This window comes from Drosophila mojavensis, unplaced genomic scaffold (genome assembly GCF_018153725.1).
Source record: "Drosophila mojavensis isolate 15081-1352.22 unplaced genomic scaffold, ASM1815372v1 contig_72, whole genome shotgun sequence".
Lineage (NCBI taxonomy): Eukaryota > Metazoa > Arthropoda > Insecta > Diptera > Drosophilidae > Drosophila > Drosophila mojavensis.
Genome location: NW_025318897.1, coordinates 3624701 through 3645286, shown reverse-complemented (window position 1 = coordinate 3645286; position 20586 = coordinate 3624701). Strand labels below are relative to the sequence as shown.

General features: G+C 41.4%; 1 protein-coding gene and 1 long non-coding RNA gene across 11 annotated transcripts in view; one reads left to right on the top strand and one right to left on the bottom strand.

Annotated features, from left to right (window-relative positions):
• The window catches only part of LOC26527594 (zwei Ig domain protein zig-8), a 269104-nt gene that overhangs the window by 156006 nt on the left and 92512 nt on the right, over positions 1-20586 (top strand). For all 9 annotated transcript variants that reach the window (XM_044009366.1, XM_044009365.1, XM_044009367.1 and 6 more), the window contains exon 6: positions 6986-7113. In XM_044009366.1, coding sequence (XP_043865301.1) covers positions 6986-7113 — 128 coding nt within the window. The remainder of the gene's footprint in view (positions 1-6985; positions 7114-20586) is intronic.
• Positions 344-4992, bottom strand: LOC122757407. 2 transcript variants are annotated; one of them, XR_006357439.1, is made up of 2 exons: positions 888-4992; positions 344-818 (listed from the first exon to the last, which is right to left on the bottom strand). It is a non-coding gene; the product is annotated as an uncharacterized LOC122757407 (long non-coding RNA). The 2 variants fall into 2 exon arrangements; XR_006357440.1 differs by having other exon boundaries at positions 344-815.

The following is a 20586-nucleotide window of genomic DNA, read 5'->3' as shown; positions in this document are numbered from 1 at the left end:
GACGATTTTACGTCGCCATAGCCGGAGGACGCTTTAACCAGAAGGAACAAAAAAATATTGTTGTCATTTTTTTTACGGTTGTCATGTTCGTAAAAGGGTTTAACAAAAAAAAATTTAATTTTGTAATCAAAACAATAAATATTTATATTTATATGTCGCAGATTCATTATCGTCCGGTTCCACATTTATTTTCCCAGCAGCGCGAGTTATAGTTCTCACTATCGATGGTTTTTCATATATCTTTGGATATACAAGCACAATAAAAACTGTAAATCACTTTAACAAAATTGTCTTTGGATATTTATATATGTTGAGTGATAGTTCAATAAAAACACTTAATATCTTTGGATATTATAATTTTTCTTTATTGATAATAAGAACTTCTTTTCTGTTTGGAATGAATCTTAAGACTACTTGTAAAGTTTTTTCTTGGCATATGCAAATGCCTGTTATATACATGTATACATGTATGTATTTGTTGCTTACATTTATTGTTGCTAGCTGAGCATTTTCAACGTTTATATACATGTATGTATTTGTTGCTTACATTTATTGTTGCTAGCTGATCATTTTTAACGTTTATATACATGTATGTATGTATTTGTTGCTAACATTTATTGTTGCTAGCTGAACATTTTCAACGGAAGCGGTGGCGAGCATCCTCAATGGAAGCGGCGGCGAGCATTTTCAACGGAAGCGGCGGCGAGCATCTTCAATGGAAGCGGCGGCGACACTTACGTTGAAAATGCTTTGGTGATTTGGTTGCATAACGCGCGTGCCTTGCGTTTTCTCGGATCTGACATGACGCGACCTTTCTACTTCGAGTTTTCAACATCAATAATCGTCACTTTTCTCTTCTTCTTCAATAAACTCAAGTGGATACATACCAAGCTCAATACTAATACGTCTTACTAGATGTTATAGTCATCTCACTCTGTCGCATTGTCAGGCCGACACTACGCAGAACAGATGATCTGTTGGGCTCGCGAATATTACATGGTTTGTGAGACAGATACACATAAAGGAAAAGGGATGGAGTCCTATAACGGTAAAACAACAATTTGGTTCTTCATTCTCTTTACTTCGCTTACTAGAGATGATACATATGTAGATCAGTGATGGTACGAGAATTAATTGAATAACGAAATATCGGAAATGCAAATTAATAAAGAAAATAAAAATATCGATACGACACGGCCATCCTGACCATCACACGTCCTCGTGTGTTACAAAACTTTGTTAATTGTTAATAATTAACAACCTTTCAGCATCCATCAGACAGAAGATTCCTAAGTTAGCATCATATCCAGTACATTCAACCTGACGGATTCTACCACAGTGATAGCCACCAGACATCTCACAAGTCAACACATTAACTCGTGTACCTGCCAGCACTGGCAACCCTACACTATGGCGCTACCGGAGCTAAATGTATGGATCGTCACATTGAAGTCCATCAATGTTATTACAATTCATCTATGACGTCTCTTTCAACGTCCCAGTTGGAATCCACCAACTATCTCATGACGTCTCTTTCAACGTCCCAGTTGGAATCCACCAACTATCTTATGACGTCACTTTCAACGTCTTCACTTTCATTCTCACTGTATACGTCCAACGCTCTAGGAATCTCTTCTTCTGGCATACGTATCAAGGCTTCATGCGAATACTTATAGATTCGCTTGTTTACTAAGAATTTCAAGGTATATCTCCATCTCTGTCACCAGTAATGGACCTCTAAATCTTTGATCTGATCCCGTTTTCTCATTCCTAAGCAAGACATAATCGCCAATTTTGAATTTGTTAAGTTTAGATTTATTCTTGTCGAACCGTTTCTTATCATGGATCGCATTCTTGACCATGTTTTCTGTGGCCATTTTTCTTACAGATTTAACATCGACTTTATTATTTCTTCTTCTTTTCCAATAGGTAATTCTAAGGGACTAGATTTGGTAATGCGATTTATTGTACAATTTATGGCTAGTTGTATTTTGCCTAGGGCATCTTGCCAAGATCGTTGACTACTCTCGATTGCGGTAAGCATTTGTTTTAACAAGCTCATAACGCGTTCTACCTGACCATTGGCACGACTAGCGCCCGTTGCTATCAGGTGTAAATTTATTTTTTGTTTCGAACAAAAATCACAAAAGCCTGACCCAGTAAAAGATCTACCCTGGTCGGCAATGATACGTGTTGGCACGCCAAATATTGATATTGCCAACTTTACAGCATCTATACAACTTTCACTGTTAATATTTACAGTGTGATACAAGTAAACAAACTTTGTGAACGCATCTATTTGTACTATAATATATATTCCTTTTGATCCTTTTTACCGCTCAATTTACCCGTGATATCAATATGGACTGTATGCCATGGGATATCTATCTCTGGTATAGGGTGAAGTTCAATTGGCAACTTTCCTGATGGAGCTTTGGTCAATTTGCAAGTAATACACTTATCTACAAACTTTCGTACGTATTTGGCCATATGCTCGAACCAGTAAAACTCGTACATCTTATCTAGAGTTTCTTTTCCAACCAAGGTATACGATTGCTTCGTGAACATGATTCACTACGGACCACCTAAAAGATCTAGGAACGACTGGAAGACACCTAGTTTTAACGTTTCTTTGAATTTTACGGAAAAGTACTTTTGAACGTATTTCATAAGTTTTTGATACACTCTCTTCTAATTCATTATTTTGAATTTTTTTAATTAATGCCGTTTCTGAGTCTTTCTGTTGTTCCGCTATAAGTCAGTTATTGCAACTAACAAAACATGTTTGTTTTCTAAACTTGTATAAGATTGAGTCATTACTTCATTTGCAACCGGATTACGTGAAAGGAAATCAACATGAGCCATTTTGACACCCGGTCTATACTGAATATCGAAATCAAAAGACTGCATGTATGCCCACCATCTATGGATGCTTCTGAAAACTCGCTTAAAATTTCTAACAAGTGTGTCTTATCTGAACCACACAACTCTGTATCAATATCGGCCCAGCTGTCACGACTTTTCGAAGCAGATAGAGTGTATACAGTTTTTGTCTTATATAATTCTAACGTATTGGTTGTTACCTTAATACCAAAGTTCTGGGTTAGAATTTCTCGGCCAATTATTATGTCGTAATTAATATAGCTATTAAGAACAACGTGAAAAGGAACCTCAAGAGAGTATTCATTAATAATAACATTTGACAAAATTTGTAAAGTGCTGGTTATTGCACTACCTCCGATTCCCTTTAAAGCGACAACCTTATTGATTCGTGTGCCAGAAAGCCGCTGAGTGAGCACTCAGATCCGGAATCGAAAAAGAATGAGTACGACTTCCCAGATGATACCAGATTACCAATTGGATCGGTCAGTTGACACAAGTTTACCCTTTTCTCGCCTGCTTTATTTGAATGAGTTGACTCCGGTCGTCCAGTACAAGCCGATGCAATATGTCCAGGAGTCCCACACTTGTAGCATATAACGACTTTAGTCTTCACATCCGATGAATGGCCATAATTTGAATTGGATCCTTGTAGAGGTTTGGCGTTGTTCTTCCTTGATCGACATTCCGCAAATTTGTGGCCCAGTTTTCCACAGAAGTGACATATTACGGGTGTATGCAATCGCTGTCTCTTACAGGTTGAGTTTTCCTCAGCTGAACGATCTCTCTTTTTAAGAAAATCAAAAAAAACTTAGCTCGTTTTGTAATTCGTTGCGTGTGTTAACATTGGCCGTATAAACAGTGCATTGTAGTCTGCTATCGACATGAGTAGCATGCGCCAGCACGACCGACATGGCAATTTGTTCATGTGTTAGTGATTTACCATGAGCTTTGTTATTAGTCGGCTTGCCTTCATTTGGTTTTCCACTTAAAACATTGAAAACTGTAGCCGCTGGAGTCTCGTTTCCTTCAAACTGTTGTGAGAACAATTCCTTGAAGTCGCCCCATGTCATTCCATGAAAACAGATTTGTGACAGCCAGCTTGAAGCGTCACCTTCAACTGCTTTACTGAGCGCAATAAGTAAGGCACTACCATCCAAGGCATTCTCTATTAGGCTGCATTAGCATCAGTGGAATCGGGTTTAATATTTGGCAATATAACTGTATTTAGTTTGCCCGACGTTGATTTTGCTTCTTTTAACGCATTTGTAGCTTCCATGAAATATCGATGTTGAATTTCCAGCAGTGTACCAAAACGGTCTTCCCCTGTTGATTGGTGTGGAGGAGATCCCACTTCTGATGTCGTAGATTCATTATCGTCCGGTTCCACATTTATTTTCCCAGCAGCGCGTGCCTTGTTTTTCTCGGATCTGACATGACGCGTTTTTTCTTCTTCTTCAATACACTCAAGTGGATACATACCAAGCTCAATACTAATACGTCTTGCTAGATGTTATAGTCATCTCACTCTGTCGCATTGTCAGGCCGAGACTACGCAGAACAGATGATCTGTTGGGCTCGCGAATATTACATGGTTTGTGAGACAGATACACATAAAGGAAAAGGGATGGAGTCCTATAACGGTAAAACAACAATTTGGTTATCTTTCATTCTCTTTAATTCGCTTACTAGAGATGATACATATGTAGATCAGTGATGGTACGAGAATTAATTGAATAACGAAATATCGGAAATGCAAATTAATAAAGAAAATAAAAATATTGATACGACATACATATATATATATATTATATATTATTTCAATAACATGGTATCGAAACTTTTGTGAGAAGTCGGCATTGCAGCTTGTTTCTTTCTATCTCTCTCTCTCTCTCTCTCTCTTTGTCTTAGCAGCATTTGTGTCGCTGCTACGTACACACTGATCACTGATAAATAAAAACATATGTATATACATTTCTAACAGCGTCTTTTAATGCTTACATTTATTGTCAATATTTCGCATTTTTTTCGGCACGTCGTAATATCCGGTGAATGACTCAAAAATATGAAAAGCTTATCGAAAACCACTTCTAAAATTATATCTCCTACACCTTTAACGCTACAGTCTCCAAATTTTAAATGTATATTTATATGAATTTTATACAATTTCGGTTTTTGTTAAAATTCTTCATTCAACGTCTTTTCAAACCCAACTGCATCTTTAAATGGAGTTGACATCCTGTTGCTATTGTGTAACACCGCTCAATCACGCTTCTCATGCAACTTTACATATATACATAGTAATTCCAAAGTCTCTAAGTCTAATCTAAATGAGATAAAACAAGTAAGAAGACTCTAGTCGAGACTGCTCGACTAGGAGATACCCTGAACCCTCAAATCTGATATTCTAATCACTCTGCACTTCTTTTCGGCACACACATACACACGCACATATTAGAACGCGCTCTGCTAACTGCGCAGTAAGCAGCGACTCGGGAATAGTTATCGATATATAGAGAAAAACTTGATATGCGCGTGATATACACAGACCTAGGAAAAAATTTCAAGTCTCTAGCTCTTATATCTTCTGAGATCGACGCGTTCATACATACGGACGGATGTACCGACACACAGGCAGACAGGTCCAAATCGACTCAGCTTGTCGCCCTGATCAAGAATATATATACTTTATGGGGTCTGCCACGCCTCCTTCTGCCTGTTACATACTTTTAACAAAACCATTATACCCTGATTTCCCATTTTCAATGGGTTCAGGGTATAAAAATACGATAAACTTTTTACTGGTACGATAAACTTCACTGGTCCGTAATTTTTTGAAAAAAAAAGTTGGTGAGGATCACTCGGATACGCTTCACCATAAGAAGCAGAGGCGGGCATTTGAATGATGTTATATTCCACACTTAATGGCATATATGCGCCTTTCAAAAATAATTTTGTCAATACCTCAAACACAGCTTGTTTTATTCTATTTCAACATCTACCCGCCTTTATTGAAAATCCTTCTATTTTTAAAAGAGATATTTTACATACTAGACTTGTGCTTTGGCACATGCACGCATTTCAATGTTATATGATATAAAAGTTTCATTAAGGTAGTCCATCCATAAGAAAAGTTATCAAACAATTAAGTTCTCATAGTAAGCCACCACTGCAGTCCATGCGTGTTTATGTGTGCATGCCTATGTGTATCTGTGTGTGTTTCTTGTATAAGATTATTGAAATATAAATTCTTCGAAGGGCTCAGGGGATTTCGTAGTCGAGCAGTCTCGACTAGAGCCTTCTTACGTGTTATACCCTGAACCCATTGAAAATGGGAAATCAAGGTATAATGGTTTTGTGAAAAAGTATGTTACGGACAGAAGGAATCATCGCAGACCCTATAAAGTATATATTCTTAATCAGCACGACGAACTGAGTCGATATAGTCCTGTCCGTCTGTCCGTCCGTATGAGTGCGTCGATCACAAAAGTTATAAGAGCTAGAGAGCTGAAATTTGGCATACGTACTCGTGTGTACCATACGCAGTACAAGTTTATCATATTTTTTTCGATAACACATCCGATAACTTTTTTATCGAGAATAATCGAAAAATTTATTTCGTTTTATTAGCCTAATTTGAACTCTTTTAGACCTACAGACTTCAGATCTACTGTGTTTATACAGTTGATCGAAACGAAGTTTTTGTAATTTACAGATTTTGAATACCACGCCCCCTTCTCCCAAAATTTGTAAAAACGCATTTCAAGTACTAGAGAGTGCTTTGGAATGTACACACATTTGAACCATATGATCGCGGTCTGAAAGTTTCAGAAAGATTGTACGTCTACAAAAGAAACTATTCAATAATGAAATTCTCATAATATTGCCCACACTGCAGCGCAGCCCAAGCGCTGTCGCTGCTAACTTCGCAGTCAGCAGAGCGCGTGAATATACGAGCGTGTGGATGCGTGTCTATGCATGTATGCATAAAAGAAGTGCAGAATGAGTAGAATATCAGCTTAGAGGGTTCAAGGTATCTCCTAGTCGAGCAGTCTCGACTAGAGTCTTCTTACTTGTTAAATATTAAAATATTTTATCTTTACAGAGCCTGTTACTGAGGTTATCGGCGGCCCCGAGTTACACATTAATAAAGGGTCTACCATCAATTTAACTTGCATTGTTAGATTTGCACCTGAACCACCGCCCACCGTCATCTGGTCCCACAACCGTCAGGTAAGTGTTAAAATATTTATATTCATAATTAATTTGTATACCCTGAACCCATTTTCAATCTGAAATCAGAGAATAATGGTTTCGTGAAAAGTTTGTAACAGGCAGAAGGAATCATGGCAGACCCCTAAACTATATATATTCTTGACCAGGACGGCGAGCTGAGTCGATATAGCCCTGTCCGTCTGTTCGTCCATCCATATGAAACCCTTCGATTTCAGAAGATACCAGAGTTAGAGAGCTGAAATTTTTTATGCATACACGTGTATACAATACGCCGTAAAAGCTTATCATATTTTTCGATAACTAATCCGATATTATTATACTCATTCACGAAACTGAAATGAGTATATTGGATTTGTGCAATGTCCGTTTTGCTGTCCGTCCGTTTGTCCGTATGAACGCAGTCTATTTCGGCGGTATTGAAGCAAGAGACTGAAATTTGGAACACATACTCGTGTATATCTCCGATTTATAAAGTGTTAAAATTTTCCCGATCCGCCCACTAGGGGCGTGGGAAATCGAACCTGAAGATATAGTGATATATACGCGGGTTGACCACCCAAGTCGAACGAACTATGTTAGATATATGTCCGCCTATAGGGGGCGTGGCAAACTGCAAAATCTTATAGCTTCTAAACTATAATTGCTAGAAGCTTCAAACTTGGATAGTTGAGTTACTGGTAGCCTCCCCAAATATAATTTTTACGCCTCTTTAGGGGCGTGGCATATCAAAAATACCCTGTAATTTTCACATTTTTTGAGCGTAAGAATTAATATTTAGGTTACCGGTTCGTTCTAGAAACTGGCCAAAAATGATGATTCTACGGCCACTAGGGGCGTGGCAGTCGGCATTTATAGTGCCCGAATATAAATAAGCTGACGATCTTGCTTGCCTCTTTAGTCGTCGCAAGGATTCCCACTGGATGTCCTTGCTGTTCCCACAATGTCCTGGGAGTCCTGATCTGCCACTCACGTTGACTTTCACTTTACTGTTTCACTTCGGCACTCTTGTCACTCTGATTTTCACTATTAATAATCACTTTTTAACCCCCATATGGAGCTGCCGGTGGCCTTTTTTAGCCCAGCCACAGGCCCTGCTTCGGGTGGTAGCGGGGCCTGTTCGGCTCTGGAGCGGGGCCTTTCTGCCGCTCGTGCCCATAAAAACGTGATCTGGATGACGCCACCTTCCCGACAAATCGCGTGGCAGCCTCCCATTGGCCGAAGTACCGTTGGTGCCCTACAAGTGAAAGTGTCCACTACTATCACCCGGCCCGAACGGCACCTCGGCTAACGGTCCTTGATGATCGACGTACGTGCGACGCGAACCCATTGCTGAATCTGTAGGAGCAAAAGAGGCCGACTATAGTCGGATCTTGACCCCTTTCCAGTCGCGAGGGTCACTCCTATAGTACTCGCGTCGCTGTGTGGAGCAACATGTATATGCACGTATATGCATATAATCGCACAGCAACTACGTACGTTCATATACATTAATACGTGCGTACCAATATTGCTCCTCGCATTCCCCTCTTTCTTCGGGAAAACACGAGACCAGCGTGTTTTATATGTCGCTGTGTGTTTTGTTGTTGGCTGTTTTATATGTCTCTGTCGCTTTGTTATCTTCGTGCGCTGGCGATCGCTGAGCAGCCGACGTAGGTCCTTGACCCTTGCCTACGCTCGCTTGCTCTCGCTTCGCTCTGTGTGTGAGTGCAGCAATTCTTTCGCCTGGAATGCGTGCGGTTCGTTAGAAAATGCATAATTTCGGCTGCGCGCGTTGTTGTTGCGCATGTACCGTATATGGGTGCTGCTTGCGCATGCACTGCTTGTTGTTGTATCTGTGCATTGTGCATTGCGCATACACTGGCAGCTAAGTTTTTCGGTGCAGTACTGCACCCTGCTTGCTGTCGTGCGCACGAAGTTCAAACAAATTGTTGTTGTGTACCAATATACCATAAATTTGCGGTGGCAACTGTGATTTTCCAGCCACAGATGCGTTTCGCTGACGAAATTATGAATTTTTGAGCAAAATTTTCTTTTTTTTCTTAAATGAGAAGTAATACAAGTGTATTCACTCCCTTTTTTTTTCGGAAAAAAACGAAACAGCTCTATGGCTCACCCGTGTCTCCTCTCTACGGCTTGAGATCCGCCACATGCGCCGTCCTGGTCCCCTTCTCTGCCTGAGCGAGGCTGCCTTTGATCTCGGCAGCGGGCCAACAAAATCGGCACACACTGTTGCCCATGGCTCCTCGGGCACCTGCGTCAGCATTTGCCCAGCAGATTGCAGCTGACTGGGCTTATATCGCTGACACACTTCGCAGCGCTGTATACGTCCGCACATCTCTCTACATACCCGGCCAGTAATACCGCGCTGCCACCCGAGCAATTGTTTTTCGGCTCCCAAGGTGGCCATCGGTGGCTGCGTCGTAATTCTCCTGCAGTACTTGCTTGCGCCGGTCCGCACAACTTCCTTGTAGCCACGGCCGGCTTGATGCGGGATGTGCCGGTGTACGTTTCCAGACTCTTTCATATAGTCTGGGAACTTATGTGGCGCCTTTTCTAGGTCCTGACGAAGCTGTCCCAGCTGGCATATCCTTGCTCTTAACCAAACAGCACGCCTCCTCGCCCAGTGGCTGTCGTGAGAGCGCATCTGCCACCACATTCTGCTTGCCCTTTCTGTAGTGAATCTCGAAATCGTACTGCTGCAGCTCTAGTGCCCATCTGGCAATCCTTCCCGTTGGGCTCTCTATAGAATTGAGCCACTTCAGAGCCATATGGTTAGTGACCACTATATATTTGTAGCTTTCTAGGTATGGCCTGAGCTTCCGTATGCCCCAGATTATAGCCAGACACTCTTTTTCAGAAGCTGAGTAGTTCTGGCTGGCATATGAAATGACGAGCTCTCCTTCCTCCAAGGTCTGCGTCAAGATTGCCCCAAGCCCATAATTGCTTACGTCCTTTTGCAAGCAAAACGGCTTCGAGAAATCAGGGCCAGCACCAGTGACTCCGTCAGTTTGGCCTTCACCGTCTCGAACGCCCTTTGCCGCTGCTCCGTCCACTCCCACTTCGTGCCCTTTTTGGGCAGTGCATTTTGAGGGTACATTGTGGCTGCAAAATCTGGCACGAAGCGGCGGTACCACGAAGCCACGCCCACGTATTGGCGTAACTCTAACGTTTGTGGGCGGCTTCATCTCAGCGATAGCGGCCACTTTCTCTGGGTCTGTGCAAATGCCATCCTCCGAGACTTTGTGACCCAGATACTTCAACTCCTTCTTGAAAAAATCGCGCTTGTCGATATTGATCTTCAAGTTGGCTGCCCGCAGTCGCCGGAACACCTCTCGCAGGTTGTCCAAATGCTCCTGTCGCTTTCGGCCAATGACGATGATGTCGTCCAGGTAGGCAAAGGCATGGCGCATCATTTCTGGGCCGATAACCTGGTCCAGCGCTCGCTGAAATGTTGCTGGCGCAGAATGGAGTCCAAACGGCATTACCTTCCATTGATAGAGCCCCTTTCCTAGTACCGTGAATGCCGTCAGTGGTCTTTCGGTCTTCTCCATAGGTATCTGCCAATACCCATCCTTCAAATCCAGGCTGCTGATGTAGCGCGCCTCTCGCAGCTGGCAAAGGGTATGCATCTTTAATGGATCTGCTGTTCAGCTGTCGAAAATCCACACATAGTCGCCACATCCTATTCTTCTTGCGAACCATGACAATCGGCGCGCTATGTGGGCTCTTCGAGGGCTCGATGCTGCCTTTGGCCAACAGCTCATCCACCTGCAGGTTGATCTCCGCCTGCATTTTTTGGATTTTTGGGGATGTAGCGCTGCTTTATGGGCCTGTTTTCCTGCTTCCTGATACGGTGCTCCGTGATCCTGGTGGTGCCTTTCACATGTTGGAACTTCTCCAGCTCATGCCTCAGAAAAGCGTCGAACTCTGGGTCCTTGTGCATTGGCTTTGGCTGTTCCAGGTTCGCCTCCACTGGCATCTCTGGATTCGCCTCCACGCTGGCCACAGCCACGGATAGCTTCTCATCTAGCTGTCCGCTCGACTGTGGGATTCTTGGCTCGATCCTCAGTGTCAAGCCACCGTACTCCAGTGTGGTCCCCATGCTGACCAAGAATTCCCAGCCCAGCACCAGATCGTCGATCACTCCTGGCAGAATTCGCGACGGAATCTGGATTTGCTGATTCTCCAGGCTGCGCCGCCGTGTGGCACGCACAAAGCCCACTCTTCTGAGCCTGTCAGCAAGCTTTTCGCTGATAAAGCTGCTTGTGGCTCCCGTATCGATCGTGGCTCTTTGTTGAGTGACTCCAATGGTCACGATCGCTGCCATCTAGCTGCCTTCGTCCTGAAGACGGCCCACTAGCGCCTGGGGGCTCCTGGCCGCTACTCCTGCTCACCCCTGGATGACGGGTGCTGCTGCTCGTTTCCCGACTGGAAACAGGCAAACGTTCTCACTCCAATGCGCCTGCACTGCCAGCGCCTTATTGCGGCATGCAAAGTGCGATGCGCTTCTTGGCCACACATTCGGCAAGCCCTGGCTGGATTTGTGATGTGCGTCCTTGGTTCTGATGCGCCTGTACCTCCATGCAGCGGTACTCCACATCGCCTCCAGCTTCGTCCATGGCCATCAATCGTGACCGGCCAGGCCGTGGCTGCTGCCGATACCTCTCGCGGTCCCTCTCCAGCTCTTCGAACTCGTCTGCTAGGTGCATCAATTCCACCAGATTATGAAGTTGATACGGCCGGGCACAGGCACGCAGATCGGGCAGGCTGTTGTTATAGATGAGCTTCATCTCGCGGTCTGCTCTATAGCGCAGAGGCCGCATGAGAGTCTGCATCTCCACCATTTAGACTTTGAAGCTCTCATCTACCATTTGTCTCCGGCGTTTGACGTCATCCTCCAGATTCTCCAGATAGCCTCTGAGCAAGAAGAACTCCTGGAAGCTGCGCACAAACGTCGCCCACGCCGTCTAGTGCCGATTGTTGGCCACGTACCATTTCAAGGCCATGCCTTTCAGCAGCTCTGGTATCGCCCTCGGGATCATGTCCAGATCCAGGCCATGTGTATCACCACTCCACCTGCTTCAGGAACTCCAAAGGCTTTGTGGTGCCATCAAAGTGGAAGCTCCACTCTCGCACTTGTTTGGCCACCTTTGGGTATTCTTGGGCTGTGCTGCCCAATCCTCGTAGACTTATTTCAAGTTGCGAGGTGGATGTGGCTCTCATCTCACCCTGTCGTGTATCCTGTAGCCGCGCCGCTGCGCTCGTGGAGGGCCCACACATCCGCGCCACATGCGCAAGCTCTTCCTCCAAATCGACGGCGGTCGTTGCCTCCCTCAGTGAGGCACGGCGTCCATGCAGTCGGCCCAGCTCGGCGATACTCACTGAGGAATGCTTCCTTCATTCCTCTCAATCCACTTAAACTGCCTGGCAAGCTCACTCCGAACTCGTCGCCATGACGCAGCACTTCCTCCTTTTCCAACTTTTACCCCGACGCTCGCACCATAGTCACTAATATCAACTAATTAAACTCTTATCGCAGGGCCCCACGTTGGTCGCCACTTATAACGAACCTTCGGTTTATCCCGAGTCTAAGCTGGGCTAGTTTCAGCTGACTGTGGATTCGTGCCAACAAATTTATTTGTTGAAGCGATATTAATTAGTCACTTGTGATTTAGTTTATAGCGTAAAGTATATTTTCTTGAATATAAGGTTGTAAATTTACACGTCACTTATTTTATGATTCTATGCTGGTTCGCATTAGCAAGGCACACCGGCTGGGAGAGTGTTGTGCTAAAACACGCTAGTTTCAGTGGAACGATTCGGAAAACGCCAGGATTTGGGTCTGTGAACTCCGGCGGTTCGCTCTTCTATACAGACCTCTCCTACTATTCCACTCGCTCACAGCAAAACACTAGCTTCGTTTCACTCACAACACTTCACTTTTTACGCACGGCTACGTGAACTTACTCAGATATGTAGGCCTCGCTTAAGCTGTCGGGCTGCACCAATGTCCTTGTTGGTGCCGCTGACGATCTTGCTTGCCTCTTTAGTCGTCGCAAGGATTCCCACTGGATGTCCTTGCTGTTCCCACGATGTCCTGGGAGTCCTGATCTGCCACTCGCGTTGACTTTCACTTCACTGTTTCACTTCGGCACTCTTGTCACTCTGACATTCACTCTTAATAATCACTTTTTAACCCCCGTATGGAGCTGCCGGTGGCCTTTTATAGCCCAGCCACAGGACCTGCTTCGGGTGGTAACGGGGCCTGTTCGGCTCTGGAGCGGGGCCTTTCTGCCGTTCGTGCCCATAAAAACGTGATCTGGGTGACGCCACCTTCCCGATAAATTGCGTGGCAGCCTCCCATTGGCCGAAGTACCGTTGGTGCCCTACAAGTGAAAGTGTCCACTACTATCACCCGGCCCGAACGGCACCTCGGCTAACGGTCCTTGATGATCGACGTACGTGCGACGCGAACCCATTGCTGAATCTGTAGGAGCGAAAGAGGCCGACTATAGTCGGATCTTGACCCCTTTCCAGTCGCGAGGGTCACTCCTATAGTACTCGCGTCGCTGTGTGGAGCAACATGTATATGCACGTATATGCATATAAACGCACAGCAACTACGTACGTTCATATACATTAATACGTGCGTACCAATATTTCTCCTCACAATTCTATGCGTGCAGACATATATATCCATATGTATGTATGTATATGCGTCTATGTATTTGAGGACTATTTAAAAATGTTGAGGATTGATCTCGAAAAACTCATCATCAAGTGAGCATTTGAGCTAACGGTAAACACAGTCGTCGGCTGATCGCGCATTTGTCTCTAGAATAAGAAACCGAATGTTCTGGATTATGAAATAGACGCAAACATAGAAGCATAAGGAGACATCCAGAACATTCGATATGCAGTAGAAGTAGGTATATAAGCGTGCTGTAAGTCGAGCCAAAGTTCATTCAGTAAGTTCATTGTGTAAGATCAATGTCAGTGTGTCGGCTCGGTTAGTTAAGTTCAAATTGTCGCGGTACGTGAAGAAGTGTACTTGTTACTGAATATTGTGTTAAATAAACTTTTTGCGTTGCGCCTACATATACCGTGTTTCATTTAAGAAAAACCTTCAACAGGTTATGGGCCCAGACAGTGCTAAACGTGTAATGTAGTGTGAAATCGAGTGCAAGTACAAAAGTGAATTAGTGGCAAATTTGTAACTAAATAAAGACAATGAAAATGGAGCCATTAAATATGAGAATTGAACGATTACGCGACAAAGACAATTGGCATTTGTGGTGTTTTATGATTCGTACGCTATTGGAAAAAGACGACGATGTTCTTGCCGTTTGTGAAGGTAGTTTGACGTGTCCGACACAGGAGTCTGCAACATACGAGAGAGACTCGAAAAGGTTCTTGAAAGCTGATAAGACTGCAAGGAAAATAATTATTCATTCTATCGAGAGAAGACCGATGGAATTGATTGTGAGCTGCAAAACAGCAAGAGAAATGTGGATAAAATTGAACTCAGTGTATGATATGAAATCAGAAGAAAATTTATCGGCTATTCAGAAACAGTTTTTTGATTTCAAATGGATTGAAAGTGAGAGTGTGGACTACAATATTTCAAAGTTAGAAGTTTTGTGGAGCAAGATGAAAAATCTTGGAAGTGCTGTGCCTGAAACAATGTTAATGTCGCGAATCCTGTCATCTTTGCCTCAAAAGTTTAACTATTTTCATAGTGCGTGGGATTCGGTCGAAGACAGCAAAAGAACATTGAACAATTTGACGACTCGTTTAATGACAGAAGAAATGCGGTCAAAAGAACAAGAAGTGGTACCTGAAGAGTCAACAGCGTTAGTCGCCGGCAACGGAAAAAATAAAAGAGAACATGAAAATAAGAAGAAAATTATGAAGTGCTATAACTGCGGCGTGATGGGACATCTGAAGAAGGACTGCTACAGGTGTTATATATGCAAGAAGAAAGGCCACAAGAGCAACACCTGTCACCAAAGGAGAAATGCAGGAAGTCAAGCGGAAAATAATCAAGGAGAATCGGGTGAATCATCGAGGAAAGGATTGATTGCGAGCAGGGACGGCAGAGAAGATGACGTGTGGGTGATCGACTCAGGAGCTTCTGATCACATGTCAAGGCGTCGAGATTGGTATTCTACTTATGAAGAATTTTTGGAGCCCCTGAGGATAGGCGTAGGTAACGGTAAATATATCACGGCGCACGGAAAAGGTAATATTGATATTGAAACTTATGTCAATAATAATAAAAGGGCGACGACAATGTTTAATGTTTTGTATGTTCCGGAAATAGTTTACAATTTATTTTCTATTATGTCAGCTGCAAAAAGGGTGTTGATTGTCTTATTAAAAATAAAGGAACACAGTGTTTGTTGAGACGTGATAATAAAATAATTGCAACGGGTTCTAGGTTCGGAAACTTATTAAAATTAGATGCGAATGTTTTGATGCCAAAATTGTGTAATTTAACAAGAAAAATAGAATCGAAAGAAAGTGATTCTTTACAAGTATGGCACGAGAGGTTTTGTCATCAAAACGTTCGACATGTTTGCGATTATTTGAAAAATAAGAATATTGATTTTCTAGAAAATGATTTCTTTTGTGAAGGATGTGCTTATGGGAAGCAGCATCGGCTAACATTTCACAAAAATATTGACCGTGCAACAAAGACACGAGAGATAATTCATACTGATGTTTGCGGTCCGATAGAGGTAGAGTCTATTGGTAAAAAGTTGTATTTTGTTAGCTTTAAAGATGATTATTCAAGTTATCGGGAAGTTTATTTTATACGTCATAAGTCAGAAGTATTTGAAAAACTCCAAATTTTTATTCAGGCAATTCAGAATCAATTTCATGAAAACATTAAAGAAATTCACAGCGATGGGGGTAGAGAATATATTAATAAAGAAGTTAAATTGTTCTTTAATAAGAAGGGAATAAAACATATTGTTAATGCTCCTTATACACCTGAACAGAATGGAGTTGCGGAACGTGAGAATAGAACTATTATTGAAGCTGCACGATCAATGTTGCATTCTAATTCTGAGTTACCATTATTTCTATGGGCAGAAGCAGTAAACACTGCAGTTTATGTAATTAACCGCACAGGTCCAACAAAACATGGGAATAAAACTCCATATGAGTTGTGGTTCAAGAAAGAGCCAGATATCGGAAATCTTAAAATTTTCGGGACTGAATGTTTTGTACATGTACCAAAAGAAAAAAGGAGAAAATTAGATAAAAAGTCTATTAAAGGATTTATAGTAGGATACGTTGAAAATTGCAAAGGATATCGTGTATATGTTCCAAATATGAGAGATGTAATTATAAGTAGAGATGTATGTTTTAAACCAGAAAACTTTACAGCTCAGTTTAAAAAACCTGAAATTTTAGTTGACAATTCTGAAAGTGAGACTAATGAAAGTGAATACGAAAATAATAAAATTGAAGATGAACATAATAATAGTGAAATGGGTCGGCGATTGCGAGATAGATCACAGATTCGTATGCCAGATTTTTATGGTTGCCCTGTTACATTTATTACACAAAGCTTGCCTTTAAATTATAATGAAGCGTTAAAGTCTGATGAAAATGTATCTGCACAAAATAATTGTAATGCACCTTACCGCGAAGCAGTAGGAAATTTAATGTTTTTACAAGTTGTTTCAAGGCCAGATATAAGTTTTCTGTTAATGTAGTTTCCCGAGAGCTAGAAAACCCGAAGCAGCATCACTGGACGTTAGTTAAGAGAATATTTCGTTATTTGAAAGGAACGATGGATTTGGGAATTTTATACAGTAAAATTAATAATATTTTTGAGACATATAGTGATGCTGATTATGCAGGTGATAAGAAAACTCGGAAATCTACATCTGGAATTTTGTGTAAATATGCGAATGCTGCAATAACGTGGCAAAGTAAAAAACAACAATGTGTAGCTTTATCAACAACAGAAGCCGAATATGTAAGTGCAGCTCTAGCAAGTAAGGAAATGATATGGCTAAAGAAATTGTTTTTTGATTGTAACATTAATTTAAGTAACTACATCTTGTTTATAGATAATATAAGTGCGATTAAGCTAATCAAAAATCCTGAATTTCATCAACGAAGCAAACATATAGATGTTAAATATCATTTTGTACGCGATTTATTTGAGAAAGATGAGATAGATGTAAGGTATGTAAAGAGTGAAGAGCAGATCGCTGACATTTTTACTAAAGCTTTGCCAAAGCCCAGATTTTTGTATCTAAGAGAGAAATTGGGAATGAAGAATAAGGGACAAATTTGTTATAGAGATGTTGAGTTTTAGGGAGGGTGTTGAGGATTGATCTCGAAAAACTCATCATCAAGTGAGCATTTGAGCTAACGGTAAACACAGTCGTCGGCTGATCGCGCATTTGTCTCTAGAATAAGAAACCGAATGTTCTGGATTATGAAATAGACGCAAACATAGAAGCATAAGGAGACATCCAGAACATTCGATATGCAGTAGAAGTAGGTATATAAGCGTGCTGTAAGTCGAGCCAAAGTTCATTCAGTAAGTTCATTGTGTAAGATCAATGTCAGTGTGTCGGCTCGGTTAGTTAAGTTCAAATTGTCGCGGTACGTGAAGAAGTGTACTTGTTACTGAATATTGTGTTAAATAAACTTTTTGCGTTGCGCCTACATATACCGTGTTTCATTTAAGAAAAACCTTCAACAAAAAAGAAACAAATTTAAACTTATAAAACTATTTGATTAAGAAAAAGAAAAGTATTAAGTGCCTTTCATTCACCTTCCTCGCACCTTCCCAATAATATATTTATTTCATAAAAAACGAAAACACAAATATCATGGAAGAGGTTTCGAGCCTCCCCTACACTCTAACATAACTACAATGATGATAACAATAGCTATCGGTGATATACCCACCATAGCTCTTTGGACTTAGGTGGTCAACCCGCGTATATATACAAAATTTCAGGTCTCTAGCATAAATAGTGCCTAAAATAGGGGAGAATAGTACATGTAGCAAGCGAGAGTGTGTGTGTGCATGCTCATCGCGAAAACATTTTCTTTATGCGCACCAACGCTTTCATTCACTTCCCACAAATAATATCGAAAACGCAAATATTCTGTAGGAGCTTGGTAAACGGTTTGAAGAGTTCGGAATACTCTTCACACAGAAGGGAAGAAGCGGCAGTCTAACGCGAAGAAATTTCAATTTTCGTGAGCTGCTGCTTGTGCTCACATGCATACATACATATACATATTTGAGAGAGCAGAGAGCAGAGAGCAGAGAGAGCGAGAGAGCAAGAACAAAAATTGAGCATAGAGGCATCTTTTATTCAACATTTGACCATCTCGGTCGAGCCCATGAAGCGAAATGATTGTGCTTTCGTATATGTTCGTAGCCCGAACCTAAAAGGGAGGAGCCGAGCAAATACTAAGTAGTGTGGGACGCAACGCTCGGAAAAAAGTGTGCAAAAGGCTTTACAATACGTGTCCGTATGTTCTATGGTTAGTGTTTGAACACCTTTAAACTGGAGACTTCAGATATACTGTATATATACACGTAATGAATACAAATATGTTGTAATTTACAGATTTTGGATATCATGCCCCTTCACCTCATTTTCAATAGGATCAGGGTATAAAAACCATAATTCCCTTCTTTTTTCGTAGGTCCGTATATACAGAACTAAGTACATCCCTAAGAAAAGTATTTTTATTATTATTATTATGTACAGTTAACTAACAATGTAAAATTATATAGCTAACTTAAATTATAGAGTGCTGGCTGCTGGGGCTTTCGACTCTATTGTTGTGATTATATTTTGTTCACAATTTTTGTTTGGGTGAGAAACTTAAGGATAATATTTACATTATTTGGTGTTCGTTGGGATATGAGTTGAATGGGTTCAAGCTTTAAGAAATAAATAAATAAATTCTTGTAGTATATGGCGTAATGTTATTTCTGTATTATTGCAGAATGGACATGCTGAATTTAATGTTGGGTCGAGGTAATGTTGGTGGGTGATGTTGGTGTGGCCGAGTCTAAGTCTTGTGATTATAATTTGTTGAGATCTTGGCGTGTTTTTTGGGGCTATGTATTTCTGAGGGTCAAGAATTTGATACCAGTTTGATGTGTTGTGTATTGTGTTCAGTGTAAGTGTTTTGAGGGAGTTTTTTAAATATTTGTTTATGTCTTGGATGTTATGATTTGGGGTTAGGATGACCGGAAGAACGGTTGCATCTTTCGCAGCGAGGTCGGCTAACTCGTTACCCTTAATGCCTACAAGGCCGGGGATCCAGATGATTTTGAATTTTGGCTGGTATTTGGTGAAGATGTTTCGGATGAAGGATGGGTAATAGAATGAATTGTTGATGTTTTCTATTGCGTCTATGGTTGAGAGGGAGTCGGTGTATATGGCATATTTGCCGGGCTTGTTTTTAAAAATATTAAGGGCTTCTGTGATCGCGATGATTTCCGCTGAAAAAACTGTTGAGTAAAAAGTTATTAGGCCTGATTTTATTATGTAGTGTTCGTTGGTTATGGCGTAAGATGTGGTTTTGTTTATTTGGGAGCCGTCTGTAAATATGGTTTTGTATTTTTTGTTGTCGTCAAGGATTCTTTTAAATAATTTGTTGTATATGAGAGGAGGAATTGAGGTTTTTTGATACTTTCTGAGAGAGGAATCTGTTAATATAGTGCTTAGGTGCCACGGTGGGGTATGTATTATTGGGTTTCTGGGATAATGTTTGTGTGGAATATCGAAGGCTGTGGCAGTGCTGATGATTCTGTCTATTGTTGATTGGTATTTAACTTTCTTATTTTGTTTGTAGTTTTTTTTATACCCTGAAATCATTTTCAATGGGAAATCAGGGTATAATGGTTTTGTTGAAATGTATGTAACAGGCAGAAGGAGGCGTGGCAGACCCCACAAAGTTTATATATTCTTGATCAGGGCGACGAGCTGAGTCGTCCGTCCGTCCGCCCGTCCGTATGTATGAACGCGTTGATCTCAGAAGATATAAGAGCTAGAGACTTGAAATTTTTTTTCCTAGGTCCGTGTATATCACGCGCATATCGAGTTTTTCTATATATATCGATAACTACTCCCGATATTTTATTATCGATTAAAAACCTTATCGAAAGCTAGTTATTTAATTATATCTTCTATACCTTTAGAACTAGAGCTTGCAAACTTTATATGTAGACTTATATGTATTTTATATAATTTCGATTTTTTTGGAAATTTACCCCCCACCCTTATATCCACCCCCTCACCCTTACCTTTGTAAAAGACGTATTTCAAGTACTAGAGACTTGTGCTTTGGAATGTACATATATTTTAGCATTATGATTATGTTCTGAAGTTTTATTACGATTGTACGTCTAGAAATGAAATTATTCAACAAATAAATTCTTATAATGTTGCCCACACTGCAGCGCAGCCC